The 21,372-nt window shown below is 39.8% G+C and overlaps 1 protein-coding gene across 1 annotated transcript in view; it reads left to right on the top strand.

Annotated features, from left to right (window-relative positions):
• The first annotated feature begins 378 nt into the window (after positions 1 to 378).
• LOC306836082 (uncharacterized protein) overlaps positions 379 to 21,372 on the top strand; it is a 50,947-nt gene continuing 29,953 nt past the window's right edge. Inside the window, exon 1 of the mRNA XM_079362986.1 lies at positions 379 to 1,493. Coding sequence (XP_079219112.1) covers positions 1,383 to 1,493 — 111 coding nt within the window. The 5' untranslated portion in view covers positions 379 to 1,382. The remainder of the gene's footprint in view (positions 1,494 to 21,372) is intronic.

Genomic DNA, 21,372 nt, shown 5'->3' with positions numbered 1-21,372 from the left:
TGGGATACGTCTTCTTTACACACATGCACTTTCACAGCTAGGCAAGCTTATACTTTATTTACGATACTGTACTTTATTTATTCATTAAACTGTAGAGTGGCTCAGAAAGTCTATATCATGCTTTTCAGTGATATTGGGCTGAAATCTTAATACAAAGGCAAACATTTGACTTTCAGTATTTTCAGTTTGACAACATATCATAGACATGAGTTTTCAAAGATAACCTGCATGAAATCAGAGAATACCTCCTGCTGCTTCTTCCTTTCCCCTCTGTGCTTCCTGCTTGCCAGTAGGTGGAGCTTGTCTCCTTTGGCTCGAGAGAAAGAGAGAAGAAGGGAGCGAAGGAGATGATTAAAGCGAGAAGAAAGACAGCAAGAGGAGAGGCAGAGAGAGATGAAGAGGGAGGAATGGAGCTGGAGAGGGAGGGAGGAGAGAGCAAGCGTCAGCACTCCATGCGTTAAAAGGGCAGATGGTAACCGCGGGTAACTGAGGAGCAAACCACTCTGCTGGCCACAGAGCAAGAGATCAGCAGAGAGAGGGAGGAGGAGGAGGGAGGGAGGAGAGCGAACACATGCAGCGCAGCCAGCAGAGGAGAGGAGAGGAGCATCTGAGAGGAAGCTGCACGCCGCCTCTGACAGAAAAAGACTGAGTTCTTCTTCTCCTCACTAACAAGGAGGCAAAGAGAGAAACAAAGACAAGAGAGAGGCAGAGGAGGAGGAAAAAGTATCCCTGCTTTATAGGGAGGGGAAACAAAAGAGGGGGGTTGAAGTGGAGAGAGCGAGGAAGGCAGCCGGCGGGAGATAGTTAGAGGAACTGCAAGGCTGATCAATGAGCAAGCAGAGATTTCGGCAAGAAATTTCGACTCAGCAAGAAAAGGAGGGAGGAGGAAACTGAGGGGAGCCAATGACAAGGAAAGATTGATGAATGAAAGATGGGAGCAAAACATCTGGAGAGGAAAAAGACTGAGAAATAATTAAAAGGAGACCGGGAGAGAATTTAAAAAGAGAATAAAAACATTTAGAGGGAGAAAAGCGAGATAAGAGGGGAGCAGAAGGAGGAGCAGAGGGTGAAATATTTAAAAAGAGACAGAAGCTGAGGGAAGACAAGCGGAGAGTCAGAGAGTCACCGGCACAAAACTTTGAGAAGAGAGAGAATAAATCAAAGTAGCAGTAGGAAAGGAGGAGGAGGGGGGGACTTCGCTCCTAGTTGTCTCCTTTTTTCTTTTTCTTTTTTTTTTTCTTGGTTATTTCTTCCGTCCCTCCTCTTCTTTATAACACAGAGGACGACATGAGGAGAGCAGGAGCAGAATATTGAGGAGGAGAAGACTTTTTTTTTCTTCAAGTAGCCTAGATTGTTCTTTCAGTTTGAAAAAGTTAAATCCAATGGCGTGCTACTACATTGTGATCAGTTCCACCCACCTGCGTGATGGACAGCTGAGGAGCATCAAGGGGGTGTTCAGAGGACCAATAGGAACCACTGGACAAAGAAACACGGTAAGCCCTTTATTTTGCTGTGAGACAGAAAAAAAGCCCCCCAAAAGGTGTATTTACTTACAAGCGTTTGTTCGAAGCCTTCACTGTTGGTTTATTGCTATAAGAAAGTCAATACTTGAACTTTTTCTCTGACTTCTTCAGCTTTGAGCACCTTTAATTGACTTAAATCTGGCGTAATCCAGAGTGCATGTGCCTCTGTTTCTTTTATTTGCTGCATCTAAGAAAAGCCATTACCTTTAAATCAGCATCACTTAAACCCCTCCCACTCCTTTGATTGTCAGGTCCTTAATCATCGTGTTTGCCGGGTTAATTAATTGCCACTTCCATTAGGTTAATTGACTCTGAGGCAGAAAGATGGGGGTGGGGAAGCTGGAGAGGGCTTTCCTCCCTCTCTTTTACATTAAGAGCTCCTCTGGCTCCAAGTCTGCATTTAAACATGGTTGGCATCTTGTGTCCTACATTTTAAATGTTTGATGTTTGAGGTCAGTAAAGAGTCAGGAGTTTTTCTTCTTCTTTACATTTAGCTTCAGTTTTTTAGCTCTTTCTAAAAACACAAAAGAAAAGAGTTGACCATTTGATACACAATTCCGCTGATACATTTTAAGCTTACATTGACGCAACTTATTTAAAGGACTAAAAAAAGGCAAAAAGAAGTGTCAAAAATACAATCAGGCAACAGATATATATGTTTAAAAAATGTAGGTGCACGTTGATAAAATCTGAATGAACATTAGTTGAGAGAAACTTGCTGTGGTGTGCAGTCCTGACGCTGTGTGGGATGAATCAAGATGACTAGATGAGTCACACGCTTTCTTTATTATTTCTCTTAATCTAAACTCCGGTTAAACCTTGCACCTTCACTCTCCGCCACTCACGCTGAACATCACAGGCAAACATGACAACAGTAAGTCCTTGTGGAGTCATTCCAAATATTCTCACAGTCTTTGAAGAGAAACATCAGAAAACGATGTCGAGATGCAGTTTCATGGGAGAACAGTGCATTAAAACAACACAAGATGCTCCTTTAAGCATGCCTAGCTCATTATTTATAATGTATTTATGAGCAACCAAAAATTACAAACTGTAAGCTCTTTAAAACACGTCTGTTTCATTTTTAGACTATTATCATTCATTTAAGTCCTGGATTGATTAGATTTGGAGTAAAATTGTGATTATTTGAACATTGGTTTTATCCCCGCTGCCCTGTCTTTGTTCTCTGTGCCTCGTGTTATGTGCCGGACCATATTTCACTTTAACTTGTGTCAATACTTTTAATAACCATTATAAATCATAAATTATGATGACATACCATGGAGAAATGATGGTGCCATCAGTCTGTGTGACTGACTGGCCTTGCATTAAATCAACAATGCACCTGAGTCAGACTGTAATTAACTGGAAGGAACACAATAGAGGCTGCGGCAGCGCTCAAGAGTCCTGCAGCTGCAGCCGCGTGTTTGTGCTCTTTTATTGGGCGTCTTATTAAAACAGTGTTTGGCTGCAACAACACGACATGCAGATGTTGGACTTTTCATTATTACATTAATGTTTAATGCAACACTTGCATAACACACATATTTATGGTTTCTAATGAATAATAAGTCCCAAATTTGAATCACAGCAGAGCTGGGGATGTGTTATCAAATCCGACACTGTAATTTAGTAGTGTGTTTAGCCTGAGACACGAGATGAACATGTGGTTGCAGTGAGTGTTTTTATGCCTCCGGCACAGTGCAGCTTTTGTTGAGTCTGATGAAGAGCTGCGTGAAACTTAAGGCTCCGATCACAGTTAATAAAAGATCCTTGATCAAATTTTTATAGACTGAGAGGGTGACTTCTCCAAACACTTGGGCAATATTTTTCTACTATTTATATTCTGAATGGAATAATAATACAACATTAAACATTATATAAGGGTTTTTTGCTCTAATGCTCCCATCAGGACCACAGTGTTGTCTTTATTTCCCCTGATATAAAACCAGGACTAAAGGCAAAGGAGACCGAAATCAAATGAATCACCTCATTTGTGGATCCTTTTGGATGAATTCTCAACCGCAGCGTTCAACAATCACAGCGACATAAATATATCTGCTTTTTGAGTCAGCCTCGCTGTGAAGCACTGTGAAGCTCAGGTTCAAAAACAACATGCAGACAGGTAAAGAAGGCCAAGCTTTATCATTAAATTGTTGCACGACCATTGTTGCCATAGTTAAACCCCCCCCCCCCCCCCCAAAAAAAACCCCACTGCTCTGATTTATCATTGAATGATTTCATTTCGTTAAAACACTGACTTTTTGTTTTTGGACAGTTTGGTAATATGAAGTGACAGTTACTAATTTGTGGAAGTGTACAGAAACATTATTTGAATACTGTAATCACTTAATGGTAACTAACGTCGGTCATAGTCTGCATGTCGATGGGTTGATGCCATTTTGGTCTTGAGTTTACAGACTGGTCCAAGCAGTTTATGGATGGAGAAGGCAGTAAAACCCTACAACTGCAATATTATTCTTAAAAATCGATCAGATCAGAAATCATCTGGTACTGGGATAATAAACCTAATAATTAGTTTGTGAGACAGAAGGAACAAATATTATTTTTGCCCTCCTAATCAAGCTTCCTCTATTTTTGTACAAGGATAGTCTCAAATAATTTCTTTTGTAAATAAATGTTCCAAATTAAACAACTTTCCAACTTTAATTGAACAAACGTTGTAACCCTACCCACATTTCTTCTTTCAATATGTGAGGACAAAGTTAAAAACAGCTTCAGTTATATGTCCCCCCACACATTGAATACATGACAAACTAATGAAGCTGCTTTAACACATTAACACAATCCAGCATTGAAACTTATTAAACTACAAACAACTCAAAAACATGAGGCACTGTCTTCACTGCTCACAGTACCATAAATATATGTTCTCTAATTACAAGAAAATGGAGGAATTTCAAAGGCACGTATTCAACTGTGTTTGTCACCTCGTCCAGGAATAGAACGCTATATCAAGAGACTTAATTGGCGAACAACCACACATGACGATCACCAGTCACCTTGGGTTCTCGTGTACCAGAGCTAATTTTATCTCCAACTTCTCCAGCACAGGCACGCCTGATGAAATTGCATGAAACGATCATGTATTTTAAATTCACATAACATGCTGTGTGCATAGGAAATGAGAGACGTATGTCGGTGCCAGCACAAAGGTATTGCGTGAGAGGGGCATGAGAGCAGAAAGAGGAAGAAGTCTGCAGCCAAAAGAGTGTAAAGTGAGAGATCAGTGGGATGGAGGAGTGACTGCAGTTTGCTTTGAACTCAACTTCAATTCCATGTTTATACAAAGTTGTTTCCATTTGAACTTTTTTTGCGCTAAATTATGAGCAAAATTGTACTCTACACTTTAAGCCCTATACATTCGTGCATTTGCATTTTGCATTCAAAGTTTACAAAACTTTAATATTTAGGAATATAACCATTTAATCATTTAAAGTTTTAGGCAGCCATTATCTTCAATTCTAAATCTTCTTCAGCGAAAATCAGGAGATTCTCTTATAGTGGAACAAATTTCAGATGAGAGTCTAGTAGAGCCAATAATGAGATGTTATGGGGAAAAAACTATCTGTTTTAGTACATGTATGTATTCTTGAGTTTCAATCAGATGTGACATTGTGGTAAAGGAACATTTTATCTAATCATTATAAAATTCTAAAGATGTGTTTTGATGGTAGAAACACGATGAGATTATTCTTTTTAAGTTATCTTATTGGATCCTGGTTGTCTGTATTTAATTTGACAGCTGAAGAGAGGCAGGAAATGTTGGAGGGAGAGAGGGAAAGGAGACATGCAGCAAAGAGCCGAGGTTGAACTCCAACCCACAGACGCTGTGACGAGGACCATAGCCTCTGTACTTGGGCCGTGCACTGCTCGGCTATCAGTGCCCCATGAGATTAAAGAAGTATTACAGTATAGATAACCCACTGAGCCGTCTATTTTCTCATATTCTACATTATACATTTTCATGCATCTTATTTTTGTCCCTGTACCGCTTATTCTCCACTGATCTGTATTCTCATTTTATGTGGTTTGAGTAAACTGACCCTTTAAGAAAACACTTCTAATTGCCTTCATCTTGCTTTTATGTCTCCAAATTTAATGTAAATTTCAAGTCACTGGTGCACAATCTTTTCTGTTTCGTAACTGCTCTCTCAGGCTTTATCCTCGTTTCCCTGAAATTTATGACGCGTTGTTGTTCGACAGGTGAGCGTTTAGTGGCTGCACACAGTAAACAGATCTCACACTGCATGCTGATATCACCCTCTTCTCTCCTCTTTAAAGGGAAAATAAATCATCCTAACACCCTGAATCAAATGTTTTTTTTTTCCCAACCTTAATTGCCTGACTGTGCCAAAGATATTTGGGCATGTTGCCTGTGTCTTTCTGTGTTACTATTCATGCTGTCAACACTGCTCATCTCAAAAGATACATTGAGCGGTCGGGAGCTTTCATTTATTAAAACAACACTTAAAACTATTCAGGAAGAAGTGTGTGTGCATGCATTGCATACATGTTTGTGTATGTTTTCTATATAAGTCATGTAGGTTACCTGCTGTAACATTAATTCATGATAGCCCACCAGCTGTCAGGGAATTTTTCACACCTTTCCCAATATCAGTGAGGCCACAGTTGTGTTGCTATAGAAACATTGATTCCAGTAAGTTAAATAACGCTTATTTTCTACACCCTACTTGGCACAAAATTTGAAATCAAATTCCTTCTGAGCATATAATTTATTCTCTGCAGTGATCTTTTTTCAAGCAATTTATTTTGTTTGGGAGGCTTCCTGAGCCACGTGTGAAACACCATGGCGCTCTCGAGGAAGCCTTTTTGTGTCAAAGAGCTCATGTCTGAAAAAAGTAGTAAAAAAATGGACTATTTAACTGTTTGCTGGTTTGTTTTTCTTTATTAGAGCTTTGTACTTTAATGTTGTGTGTTTTCAATTAAAAGCAGAGGTGCTGCTGACTGTCTTGTAAAAGTAATAATGTCCTTGAGCTGCCAGGTTATGGTGCAATATTCTCACTCGCTATCGACTATTTGACATCAGGCCTAACAACACCCATGACAATACTGCTCTATAACCTAGTGCCTCTCAGTCGAAAGAGTCTGAAGTGTGAGTGTTGTGTGTGCGAGGGAGAGCTAGATAGATGGAGAGAGAGGGGGGGGGGGAGAGAGAGAGAGAGAGAGAGAGAGAGAGAGAGGTGTCTGTTATTGGGTTTGGGCAAAGATGGCAATAATGTGGCTCCTCACTCCATAAATTAGCACTGATGAGGAGCGCACACATGTGCATTTGTGCATGTGACTAAGTACCGTGTGTGTGTATTTTTTGTGAAGGAAACATTCGACTAGCCTGGGTTTAAGCGATTACGTATATGTGCAAGCATGTTCCTCTTAGTGTGTTTGGTAGATTTGACTTGCAGGCCCTGAACTTGTATGTGTGTGTGTGTGTGTGTGTGTGTGTGTGTGTGTGTGTGTGTGTGTGTGTGTGTGTGCATCTATGTGTGTTTTATTTCAGTAGTTGTGAGTACATGGTGTGCTCCATTGATGTGTGAAACATCAACTATGACTGTGGAGCCATCTGCTCCAAAGGGGGAGATAGAGTACAAGTGTGTGTGTGTGTGTGTGTGTGTGTGTGTGTGTGTGTGTATGTGTGTGTGTGTCTACATGTATTTGCATGAGGGAGTTTGTGTGACACAGCAGTACGTGCATGTGTGTCCATTCCTGACACAGTCTGACTACTTGGCTGAAGCAACAAGTTGTTTTCTTGGCACATATGAGACATCATGAAGTTTCAAAGTTAAAATATTTCAGAACAACTTTTAAAGCACTCCCTTTGTCTTCCTCTTTGTCTTAACGTTTCATTTATTACTTTAATTATAAAATTCAGACAAAGACACATTCAATATGTTTACATCATTATCACTATAAATCAATTTATAAATATATGTATATTCAACAATAAAAACACATTTATATTATCAATATTGATTCTCGGTTTAAATACAGCTCACCCTGTACTAAACTGCAGCCCCATTAAAAATAAATCACATAAAGAAAAACAGTACACAAACAGAAATTAGTTGGAGCAGCAACATCCATTAACCTACATTTAGATATACTCTTCTTTAAATAAACTTCACAATAAGGAGCTACATGTGCTGTACAAAATAAATTATAAAACTTGAAAAAGAACATCCATATTCAAAGTTTAATTTTTTTTTTTTTTAAAAAGCCTCTATACGTTCGGTCTAAAAAAAAACTTGTAGCTGAGGCAAACTTCTAATCCTCTGAAAGTATTTATAGACGCTTGCAGCTTGCAAATCACCAAAAACTAGGCTTAATGAGCTGCTGGATGGTGTTTCAACTTTTGGAAAAACATGTTTTGATAGAAAAAATCCAACAAACTCCTGCTCCTTAAAATCTTCATGAATTTAATTTTGTCTCCATAATATCCTCACGCTTCGTCTGAGAGAAGACACTCTCTGAACATGTAACATCCCTCCCATTAGACTTTGACAAGAAGCCAACTGCTCAGACTCAGCATATGCTGTTGTTCAGTGCTCATAGAATAATAAACTGTAAATATAGACATAAATATATAACCTCTACTTACACTCGGAAAAACACACGCCAGGGAACATTAACATTATTTCAATGAACTGATAGACAAAACCAGAAAACATTACAGTACAGCATTAATATAGCCAAACTGTGTGTATGAGCTTACCATTTAGTTTACTTTTTTCACAACACCTTTCACTACCTGTGTTTTTCCCTCTTTTTTTTTTTTTCCAAATAATCCCTGTCGCTACATAACACAACAACCTTCACACCATTATCACGTCACTTGAACATGGGTGTCATATCTCCTTTCAATTATCCACAAAAGCAAGTTCCCTCCTGACACTTTTTCTGCAAGGACTGGGTTAAGTGATGCCTCAGATGATTGACATTCGTTTCAAGAAATACAAACAAACCAGAGTTGAGGTTTGAAGTACAAGTGCAACAAGAGGTATAGTGAAGTGTCATCAGTGTCTGTTAAACTAAACAACAAACTTTAAATAAAAAGTGCTTAAAACAAGCATTTTCCTGCATTTGTAGTCCACAAATCAGTGAGTAAAGTCCAAACAGCAACCTTAATTGATAAACAATAAAGCAAAGGCTGAAGTACAAAATAATTTCAGTTCCAAGAGTGGCCCCAGTAGCCTAATAGTATTATTGTATTGAAAATGTAGCATTAAATGGTGTGTATGTTGCGATCGCCATACATTATGGGAAACAATGCAGTATTTATCGTACATTGAAACATTTGCTGGCAGTTGAAAGGGTCAGGGAAGTTGCTGACTCTCCTCTGACAGTCTATGGCCAGGAAAGAACATTGCTGCCTGTTGGTGGTGTACACAATTAATTATGATCTTTAGCTTAGGCTGGTCTGATGGACAACCATGGATAGGTGAACAGATTATCTGTTTAAAATGTGTTTAGGAGGAAAGGCTTTTCCAAATAAAATCAATAAAAAAAAAAACACATTTTGAAAACTCATTGAGAAACAGACGCTTGTGAACAGATGCAGAGGGCGATAGGAGGCGGATTGTTGTCTGTGTGTGTGGTGATGTTGGTCAGCCGTGATGTCGGGCACAATATGTTTGTAACTTTCTGCTGTCAGAGAGACTTTCTACTGCTTTCATGCACATAAACAACTCTCCAAAAACAGAAGTTGCTGGTTATCAAAGGGTTAATATTAACATGTGTTAGATATGCTGAATGAACAACTGATTCTGTTGAAGCATTGAAATCCAAATAAGCTTTGTTCTGACTCTCTCATGAGTTCTGAATAGAAAATGTGCTCTCATGCTCATGAAATCCCCCAGGGACAAATTTACCATCATGTTACGCTCTGCAGAGCAGCTCCCTCTCTTTTCTTTTTTTTTTGTAACATCACTACAACCTCCCAGGTTGAGCGCTTTTGCAAACACGCAGGAACTTAATTTCTCGTAACACTAGTGCGGTGGCCCCTTTAAGAAGAACAACACCCTGAGAGATGAATTTCTCATCCAAAGACATTCTTAATGAGTTATGGAGTGCCGAACGTTAACTAATATATTTATGTAGAACGGTCGCTACTCGATTACCATGGAAACTGAGGTAGCATGTTGGAGGTGAGTGGGCGTCAATGCGACTTAGATGAACCCTGCGAATGTGGTGGGAGCTACAGAGAGAGAGAGAGAGAGGCTGAAAGAGAGAAAGTGACAGAGGAAATGGAAGCAGATGGAGAAAAGTAAAAAAAACTTTAATCTTCATAGAGAAAGTTTGTTGTCGATAAAATCTGTGGATGTTTTGTTTCTCTACCTTTACGTCTATCTCTGTATCTGCTTTCCTCTCATCCTGTCTTCTCCTCTTGTCTTATTCTCCTCTTAAATCCAGTAGCTCCTCCTTCCTGTCCTTCTTACCTTTCCTACACAAACATGTTTCTCTTCTCCCTTCCTACTTTTCTCAAAATTTGCAGTCATGTCACCAAGTTCTCTTGTTCGTTATTGTCACTCAGTTTCAGTCTTTATTGTCCTCTATAGAAGACATTTCTTTTGAGGGTACACACAATGAAACTGTCAAAACAAGGTATAAACCGACATGAAGAATTCAACAGCACAAAGCTTTTACAGTATTAGAGCAGTTATAGCTGAATGCAGAAGTTTATTTTTAATCCCGATTCTTTGTCAGTATTAATGCCCACAGTGAGGGTACAGCATTGATATAACACGTTGGTCCTCCAAAGCAAAAAGGTGTGAAGGTTGGGTCATTTACTGTATATAACGAAACACAATGTTTCTTCACCTGCTCCCGTTCTATAGAAGGGAATCCATCCTTTCCGCATTGGGTGCTGATAAATGGTGCTAGAGGCCTTATTTGACGTCTGAGTCAAGTCCCGGCCTTTACTAACTAAAACACACACTGTGTATTACTTAGCAATGAAATTGCAAAGGTTCTCGGGTCGTAACAGTCAAGCAGATTTTTTCTGGATGTTTGAAGCAGACACTCAAGGTCACAGAAGTTCAATGTTTCTTTTGTGAGTGTTTATGTTTGTTCTCACCGTTCCTCCTCTGCTAAAACCATTGCACACCACACAGCAGGAATCACATCTCTCACCAGAACTGTCAATCGTGATGTTATACCTGAAACATTTGATTACAACTTAACTTCTCAGAAAAGTAAACACTCGACATGACAAGGCTTAACTATATGACAGAAACCATGTTTGGAAAAAAAATCTGAGAGGTGTATTTTGACCTTTTAGTTTGACCTGTGTCCCTTCTGTTAATATGGAGGAGAAAAAGTTTATTATTACAATTTAGAAGGGGGGGATCTCAAAATCTTATGGCTTTCCTGTTGGGGAACTATGCAGTATATTCTCTGTATTTTTATACAGTCTATGGCTTACATTGATGGATATCTCACCATAAATTTGTGGTGAGCTTAAGTTAAAGACTACATTTCAAAATGAATCGAAATCACACACAACACATCTTTTTAAATTATTTTTCGTTGCCTTGTGGCTTTTTTTTTAATAAAGAAGACAGCTAGAGACAGGAAATGTTGGGAGGAGAGAGCGGGGGAATAAATTCCAGCAAAGGTCCAAGGACGATCATGCCTTGAATAGGCTCTAATTTAGGTGTTAAGGAAGTGTTTTTGTGATCAGACAATCCATTCATTGACAGGATGAGTTGTTTTCTGATTGACTGAGCCATCACTTGACAATTCTCTTCTGCAGTTAGAGTACATTCATTGTCATGGTAACATTAACAAATTTACGTGGTTTATACTTGGAATGTTTCCGATTTGATTCTCTGAGAGACAATGTTCATGTTCATCTCTGGTTGTACAGCAACCCACTCCACCAATACTTCAGTGTTTTAGCAATTGGAGATGCAGAATTTCTTTTATCGGGAACAAAATAGAAAAGCTGAAGCACAGACTTAACACGTTTTGTTTGTATGAAAAGTTGCCATTGAGTGGAGTCTGACAAAGACGTAAAAGTAAATGCCAGATCACACATAGATGCGTTGCTCGAAAGACGCCACAACTCTTGTTTTCCTTTGTTACAACACGCTTTAATGGGCTCTCTTCTCTGCTGCCGCGCTTCTCATTTTTCTTGCACTTTTTGGACATGAATTAAAGTTACAACATTTTCAGCCTTTTAGCTCTCGATTTTTAGTTGCAGTTGCAATCAGATCAAGTCAAAAGGAAGGTAGGGAGGTATTCACATGACTGTTCCACTCAGCTCCACTCCTCCTTCCCTACTCTTCCCTTTTCTCTTCTTCAGTACTTTCCCTTCACTCTCTTTCTTCTCTGTTTGAACCTTTCTGCGTTCAGACTTATCATTTGCTTCGCTTCTCTCCTCCACGCAACATTTTCAACTTTTATTCCATCACTTCTGTGACATCTTCTCCCCCCCATTTGTTTTAGTTAATTCCATGCCTCTTTTGTTTCCCTTCTTTCAGCAGTCTTTCCAGCACTGTGTTGTTCTCTAACTTTTACACGTCTTGCCTTCATTTGTACTTAACTTGGCACCTTTCTCCTCCCTTGCTTTCCACTTGTCTCTTCTTTTTATCACTCCTCTCCTCTCCCTTTTAGTCTATAGTTCTCTTCCTTTAGCTTTTTCTCTATCGACCCTCTCCCTTCTTTGTTTCCTTTGACCCCTCTTCAGTCTCTCCTTGTTTCAATGAGCTCTCTTCTCCTTGTTTTGTACTTCAGTCTTCTCCAGTCCTATTCTCCTCTCTATAATACATTTAAAATGTGTGTTTGCAAGTGCAAAGAAGGTCATAAACAAATAGAACTACATCTAAATAGTTCTAAAATATCCAACTCACCCTTCTTCTGAAATGGTTTAATGGCACCAAAATGAATGGTTAATTTGTGCCACCAACCATTAAAGGGACTGCTCATGTCATCAACTTCAATTTAATTTATTACAGGTAGTTTCAAGTGAAAACAGTGTTCGTTTTTTGTCATGTCATTGTCTGCTTAGATTTCAAGTCTCCAACTTCCCTGGTTTTAAATGAAAGTGCAGAACAAACTGTGAAGAGGCATCATGAGACTCCCTTTAAAAACACGATTTGAAAATCCACATAAATTGGCCAAACTCCCCAGTGATTGGAAATATAATGGATGGAAACCTGTCGAGATTTGCCCAGATTTTTTGCAAATGTGTTTGGCAGATAGAAAAACAACTTTTGGAAACCCTCTGACTTGTCTTTCATACCTTCTTCACTATTTTCTTACATTTGTTTTTTCTCCTTCCAGTTTTTTTATTAGTCTTTTTGTTTGTGTTTTGAAAAAACAGAAAACCTTGCTGTCTTATTTTCTTTTTCTTATTATTTAATTTTTCTTCTTCGCTACTTTGAATACACTCTCTCTAATCTTATCCTACTCCTTGATGTTGTCAGGCTTTTCTTTCTTGTTTAGTCAAGTTTCTCTTCTATCTTAGTCAACAAGGCCTTAACAACCTTTCTTCTTGTTTATCGGCAGTTTGTAATTCTGTCCTCCCATGTCCACATTACCCCTCTTTCTCCTCTTCCCCCTGCCTTTGTTGCTTTTCTCACCTTGTTTCTCTTTTGTTTTCTTACCTTCTCTCTACTCTTCATTCTCATTTTAGTGAGCAGTAAAAACAACGATAAAATAATAATAAAAACAACAACTGTCCCGTGATTATAAACCCATCTCCATCTGGATCTCTTACACCCTAATATTGAGACACGCACGCGGACCCACAGACGCATGCTGAGCCGAATAGGAAGTCAAACAGAAGGCCAATAAGACACGCTTGACTGGAGGCGACTATGTTTGTGTGAACGTGTGTGTGTGTGTGTGTGTGTGTGTGTGTGTGTGTGTGTGTGTGTGTGTGTGTGTGTGTGTGTGTGAGTGTGTGTGTATGAGGTAGATAGAAATAGATAATCAGAAACTGTGTGTGCGTGAAGAGGGAGACTATTCACTCCTGCCATTGCATCAACCTCGTGTCCTCACAGCTAAAAAGAAGTGGGATAAATCCTTAAACATTTTTGTCGATACTCGAGGGAACGTTTCTGAATAAAGACGCCTGGAGGTCAGGTAGCTTCTGTCACAGTTAAAATAAGAAAAACCCAGTAATCAAACCACAATGACAGCAGCAATTCCCTATTAGACCCCAGAACATAAATTTAACTGAGACACTTTACAACATGTTGACTCGTTCATTTTTGTGACATAACATTTCTCTTGCAGTCATCTCCTGTGAAACTTTTAAGATTAAATTTTTAACAATAGGCTTTTTATTAATTCAAACCTGTTTTTGAGAGTGTGTGTGTATAAATGAGTTTGAGCGTGAGAAAGTTAAAGGAGCAGTGGTGCAAAAACTGATGGGCAAAAAGGGACACATCTGGTTATAACAGCCTGAGGGGGACAAGGGACACACGTAAACACACAAACACAAGGGTACGCACAGACATATGTGCAGCTAACTCCTACTAACACCAGGAAGTGGTGTATGACTGAACTAAAAATTATAATAAATGTAGAGCTTTGGTCTCAACAGAAAAAATGGCAAAAATACCAAAATAGTTTTCTCTAAAAAAAAAGTACAGTGCACCTGTACAACATATTTATTCTTTAGCAAAATGGTATCATTATCCTCAGATTAATAGTAAATGTTTCACAAAAACGTGGTTCAAGTGTTTAAGTGCATTGAAATACTTTTCAAGTTTGCGTACATTTAAAAAGTCACTGAAGAAATAATGGTGTGCCAACTTTTACAAAATGTTGTCATGCCAAAGCAACATATACAGAACGGCCAACCGACAAGCCTCCAAACAATTATGATAGTGAGTAATTGACATACACTTATTAAATAATAATCAAACACTTGGCACTTGTGAGGGTACGAACTGGCACTGACACATTGATGACATCATCTTCATATACTGACAGGATTAACAGGTGAGGTACACCGTCACAGAGGCGCTTTGTCCTTTCACTAATCACTAATTACTTTATGTTAACTAAGTAGAAAGTTTCTGTTCAAGCCATTAGCTAGTTGCTAATGGGTAATTGTAAACAAACTTTATTACAATTCAGTAAGATAGCAATAAAGATCAGTCACATACTGTACTTGCTTTACTTTCTGTTTAAGAAAACAACACCAAATTAAAAGCCAGACAACAGTATACATCTTTTATACATACACGTTCTCTCAGCAGACAATTGTTTTCAGTGTTTTTTCGCTGCAGACATAAAGTACTTTTCATATTTTTCTTTCATTCTAAACCTGTAATTTAAAAAAAAAAAAAAAATTCTATTCAAATACAACTCCCGAGCATCAGCCAGATAACAGTATTCCTTTTTTTCAAACTGTGTCCCTTGTGATCTGCTACCTCCGTTATCTCTGTTTGGCGGTTAGCTAACGGTCTGTACAAGTCTTCTGAGCTGACTCAACAGCGTAAACAACAGATGACATAGAGATGCCCTTGCTCTGGGGCACGTCGGCAGTGTCGGCCCTACTGTTGATACCTGAGATCAAACCAGTAATTCCCTCTCCTGCTCGGTAGCCTTTCAAAGAGGAAAGAAAGATGGTCCGATATTTTAGCACTCAGGCTCTGCTCTAATGACACAGCAGACGAACAGATAGCATTGATCAGAGTGACCCCTCTTTCTAAATCAATAGAAATGATCCCATCTAGATAACGTTACACACAATCAATAGCTCTCTGTCTGCATGTGTGATTCTTGTGTGTCTCCTCTTATTCCTGATAACCTGACCGGTTTCTGGGTGAGGCTACCTCCATGTGGGTGCATCCAATATAGTTTGGAGAGCACACTTGTCTGGGTATTCGTATGTGCATGTCTAAGTGTGTACTTGTGTGTGTTGGGGGTCTAGGCGGGGCAGTTTAAGGTCAGACAAGGTGAGGCGTAATGGGACTCTGACCAGATCCAATCTGGGACCACTTGTGGCAAAATGAATTGGCCTGACACATAGGAAGTCTATTCTTGAGTGTGTGTGTGTGTGTCAGACTGTCCTTCTGAGTGTGTGCGCACCCAGCTGTCTGTGTGTTACTTGTACTGATTGTTTATGTGTAAAGGACATACTTGCTGTGGAAAACTAATCTAATTCTGACAGGTTCGCACAGACAAAAGGCCACATTTATTAAAAAAAATAATCATAACATGACGAGACGACACATTGGATTTGCACCACCAAGTGTGTACGGGCAATCAGCGGCTGATCTGGTTGAATCTTTCACACACCAGCCGCCACTTTGTGACCGTCTGCGATGAGTGTAAAATGCCACATGATTGGTTGTGTTGCATTGTGGAAAAGCATCTCCATTTCCTCGCCGTCTGGTCCATCGCCTCGTGGTCAACTCTGCAGATCAGATTCCTTCTTAAATCCTCAAATTGTCTCTGCTGCCTCTGTCGTTCCTACACCGCAGCCTGTTGACCGATTTGTTACTGTTATTCTCAGGTTCTTGAGCCCAATATACACTGTTGAGGTTTAATGATGTCTAGAGATCAAGGTTAAAGTTAAATTAGACAAAAACCTGCAAACAATTTTAAATAAGATCCTGATTACTTATGAACATATGTTGAACAATCTCTTTATGACTTGTCAAAGGAACAAGCCAAAATCTAAAGCAGGAGATGAAGAGACAAATTATTTAGCTTTCTTAAATGTTATGAAATATTGAATATATCATAACTTTACATAGTGAGTTTTAAAAGTGCAGATGAAGGTCATGTTAGCAGCACTTCAGAGCATCCCTGTCATCTTTAAAATAATCCTCAAATGTGCAGCATTATGATACTATATAGAATTACAGATAACAATAATTACCAATTGACTAATCTCTTTCTAACAGTGTTATCATATGGCTTCTAGTTCTGGTATAGTTATTGGTTGCTCATTGTACAAATAAAGTATATATTATCAAAAAATTACATTTGTTATAAAACTGAATGAACTGTTCGGCATGTATAAATGCTCCCATTTGTTTCCACTTATGGTTTCTTATTAACATCCCTTGGTTACTGCTAAATCTAATTATGTCAAAATACTTGCAGAGCAACATTTGCTTAAAGAATATGACACAAATAAACTGTGCCGAGGAGGCTTAGACACGTTGTATAAGTTGTTTTGAGGTCTTATTTAGCATGGCTATTAGTTGCCTTTGTTCATCTGTTGTAACTGAATCCAGGCGGACTATAGCTGAGTGAGCACGCTACATTCAAACAAGATCGGATACTCAGGAGTGGCACTCTGGAGCTGTTATACTGTCTCTTCTTTCACATCGTGTGGTCAACTTAACCATTCAAAAGCATTTAGAGCATTTTATTCAGCCATCTTTGTCCCCCGCTCATGCAGCAGCCTGAACATCACGTCTCAGATTTTCCGTCCCCGTTATTTCCGGCTTTCCAGGGTTTACCTTATTCCACACTACACGCCTCCATGCAGCGTGGAATGTAAATAAACCAACAACTGAGATGCCACAGCCAGTACACACACACAAACCAGCACACACAAACACAAATTTGTATGCGGCTATGAGTTTGAATGGGTTTCTATTTCTGGCCGGTTTGACTTCTTTGTAAGTCTGCCGCGCTGCCGTTTGAGTGAATCTTGGTTGTAAAATAAAGAATGCGGTTACATGTACCTCTCCACAAAGATTTGTTCACTCTCTCTATTACAAGGTGTGTGTGTCTGCATGTGTTTGTGTGTATTTCAGTGAGTGTGTATGTGTGTTTGTGTGTGGAGCAAGAGAGACAGAGATAACATTGTTCCTTTAGAAATCTATCAGCGCCAACAGGATTGCTTTTCCCCCCGCCTCGCTTTTTCCTGTTTCATTCCTGTTTCCATCTCCCCCGCCTCGTCTCTCTCTTTCTCTCTCTCTCTATTCACTGTTTTCCTTCTTTCCTCCCCCTCCCTTTTCTTTCCCTCCTACTCCTCTCTTTCTATTACTCTCTCTTTTCTCCGGCTCACCCCCAAAAACTGGGCACCAGTTGCACTTAATAACGTCTAGTTTAGCAGCTGCCTGCCACAAAGCAGAGACACACTGGGAGACATAGGATAGCTCACCCGTGTGTGTGTGTGTGTTTGTGTGTGCATCGGCATTTCTGCGAAAGCTATCTTCTCTAAATGATACTCTGCCTCCTCTTACCCCTGACAGAGAAAGAGATAGATCTGAAGATGGCAGAGAAATGGGAGTAGAGAGAGACGGGAGACGGATGAGAAGAAGGGGGAGTGAAAGGGGGGGCAAGGTGGTAGAGGGAGATGTAGCAGGGGAGAGTGAGTGATCGCAGGCCAGAGAATAAAAAGAGATGTATAGAGATTAGGTGAGAGGGGAAAAATTAGTTATAGCCGGTGCAGACGGGAGGGATCGAGGTAGGGCGCAGCAAGGTTGTACTTTGCATTTGTCAGTTCAGCTGTTACGAGTGTGTAATGTATAACTTTCTCATGAAGGGGACAATTACTGTACATGCAGAGTACAATATACTCGAGGACAAGACAGCAGTCAGGGGAAAGGTTTTTATGTATGAGGGTGAAAAACAGCTCTGAAACCTGCAGCACAAAGCAATTTAAGCAAGACATGGTAATACGCATTTAAATAACACTCTTATCCAACACTTTATATTTTCACCCATCATTCCCCCATTCATACAACAGGCAGTGAGCTATACCATTCAAGAAGCAACCGAACGCTCACTCTGTTAAATCCCATGAAAAGACCAAGACAAAACTGTGCTAGTCTGTCTATCAATATGTCCAACTTCATTCCCTGTCCATTGGCTCACACTGAGGATTTCAGCCATTATACTGTAATTCTCCTTCTACTTAGAAAATGTGGTTTGCTAATTGTAACCTCTCTTGGTCCTGTGACCTTCACTCTGCAGAATGATGTATGTGTAGATAAAGGAAGGTTGAAGGGTGTTACATCTCAATTTGAGGCATGCAATAAGCGTGCAAGTTTGGAAACCAATCATGTTCCACCAAGTTTTAAATTTCACAGTCTTGAAAGTTAAGAAACTGCTTTAAGCTCAGGTTCACAAACTTTAATCAATTTGAATCTAGACTCAAAAAAAAAGCTTGATTGAACTTAACTTTTATTTAAGTAATGAATGATAGAAACCAAAAACACTTTGAACAGTTAAAAATTACACCATTTGTCTCAAATCTTCTCTTGTCTCTGTCTGGAGAAGAGAGAGACTTTCATGCGATGGTATGAAATGGGCCTTTTTCACTTACCAGCATCATTAAGGCTACAACTTCTTTTAGACTTTGCCTATGTAGCTTGACCTGGACTACACAATAAATCACATTTTTCATTTGCACTGTGATATAAGCACAAGCAATAAACAAACAAAAAAAGCACTGCCAAAATCAGGACGAAAAGAAACACATTTTTCATACACGTAACATACTGCCTACTTAGCAAAAAACATAAGAGAGGAGCCATGCATTTTGTTCTTTGAAGTTACACATTTGTCCATATGATTAATTCACATCAAGTTATCGCACGTTTCTATTAGCTCTTGTTTTGTTCATCTCGATGCGGCTCCTGAGAAGATAATGGAAGATATTATCAAAAAGTAGTAATTAGTTCCAGTTTGTCCTTGATTAAGAAGACCAAGTGTAACACAAAACTCTACGATTTCCTCTGTTTCATTAATTATTCATAATGCAGACGCTTGAATATATATCCTGTTTTCACAACGCTCACCGCCTCAGCTGACACATGACGTATTGGTTCAACTGCATACTGTGAAAAAGATTGCTCAAATGTGTGATAAAAATAGGTTTAAGCTTGAACTAATTATGTTACAGGTACCTCCTGCTACAAGTTAGTAAACCTTTCTAATTGCAGTATTGGAGTGCTCATACCTTACTGCAAACCATTAACTAAATGTCTGAGGAGCCAGATATACGCTGCGAGTTAGTTAATTAGAATGGAGCAATGCCAGCAGTTAAGACATCCCATAATATAGCTGTAATGCCTGAGAGATCTCGGCTGAGTGAGCCCCCCTGACTGCAGCTCGGTCTTTCGGCAGTATTTTCATACGTCCGAAAAGCTGGGCGTTAGATATTGAAAGCGCTGTAGTGAGGCGAGTGCAACGATGCGCTTTTCACAGCTTCCTTCATCAATCCTTTCCAGTGGATTTCTGTCACTGCGCCACTATTTTTCAAAATAATATCCCATCTTAGCTGAAACCCCCTCATTCCGTCCCTCCTTCCTTCAGTATGTTTATTATTTACCCACCTGCGCTTTCTTTCTTTCATCCCCTTGTCTTCCTACATACATGCTCCTATCTGTTTCTTCTCTCATCTCCTCCATGGACTCTAAATCTATTCATCTTGATCTCCTTCTGTCTCTTTATGTCTTTTTCTCCTCCCGCTCCCTTTAGTAACCTCTTAGAAATTCCTTAACGGCACTTTTCTTTTTTTTTCGGGAGGAAAGGCAGAGATTGATGGAGTGAACAGCAATAAAGAGACAGCAGAAGAGGGAGTACGAGTATGTGAGTGTGTGTGTGTGTGTGTGTGTCTGTGTGTGTGTGTGTGTGTGTGTGTGTGTGTGTGGGGAGGGGGGGGGGGGGGTGAAAGAGCAAGGAGGAGAAAAGGGAGGAGAAGTGAAAAATCTCTGAGCCATAATCTTCACTCAGCCTGGAGAAGCTCTGCCAAGCTGACCACACACACACACACACACACACACACACACACACACACACACACACACACACACACACACACACACACACACACACACACACACACACACACACACACACACACACACACACACACACACACACACACACACACACACACTCTCACGCACACACACACACACATACACACACACACACACACACACACAGAAATGCACGTTGTGTGGGCTAAGTTTAAGACAGAGTGGAAATCAATGCAACCACTACCACTATGCATGATAATGAGAAACACAGAGCTGTGTGTGTGTGTGTGTGTGTGTGTGTGAGAGGCAGTTGGACAGAGGATGTGTGTATAATACCATGTGTGTGTGTGTGTGTGTGTGTGTGTGTATGTTTGGATGCTAGTGGATATCTGCAGAGTGTGTGTGTGTTTGGTCTAATCCTAACTAAGCCTGTAGATGTATGTCTGACGCTGATATAGTGTCATGGGCTGATTGGTGTATCTGCCTCGAGAATGAGAGTGTCCATGTGTGTGCCGATTGTGCACTCATCTATAAAAGTGTGTATTTGTGGAGGCAACCTCAGCCCCCTGAATGCAATGAGGAAGAGTTCAGGTTCAACAAAAAGTCACTTTATTAAATGTGCAGGAAAGGTTGGGGGTAGTAAGTGAAACTAAGCCTCTTCCTGGTCACACTATCTTTGCTCCGTGCTGTCCAGGCGGACGCCGGCTCGCTCTGCTTGGAGGAGGAGGAAAGCATGGGGAAGAGGAGGACGGGGAGGAAGGAGCTGGAGGTTAAAGACAGGGCCGTGTAACTACAAGCAGCACTAACCCGTCTAGATCCGGCACTTGAAGCTGCGATCCAAAATCGTTATTCTTGGTCACGCTGCAGGGTCCAAAGAAATCCATAAAGCCTCAGCCAAATATCAGAAGCTTCCTCCTCACGCTAAGAAGATATAAGGTGGTACAATTAAGTTTTCAGACAGACATAAGATGGAAAAGTCACGTTTTTATTGGATTAAGTTTCTCTTCAGAGATACAGGAGACTATAAAAAATGTTGTATCTGAGATCCCCTGCCAACAAGTTTTCTCTATAGTCATTTTAACAATACCGACACACAGTGATAATTTGATTATCTAGACTGA

Source organism: Symphodus melops (assembly GCF_947650265.1).
Source record: "Symphodus melops genome assembly, chromosome: 15".
NCBI classification, from domain to species: domain Eukaryota; kingdom Metazoa; phylum Chordata; class Actinopteri; order Labriformes; family Labridae; genus Symphodus; species Symphodus melops.
Note: the sequence above shows the minus strand (reverse complement) of the source record. Positions and strands in the feature narration are given on the sequence as shown.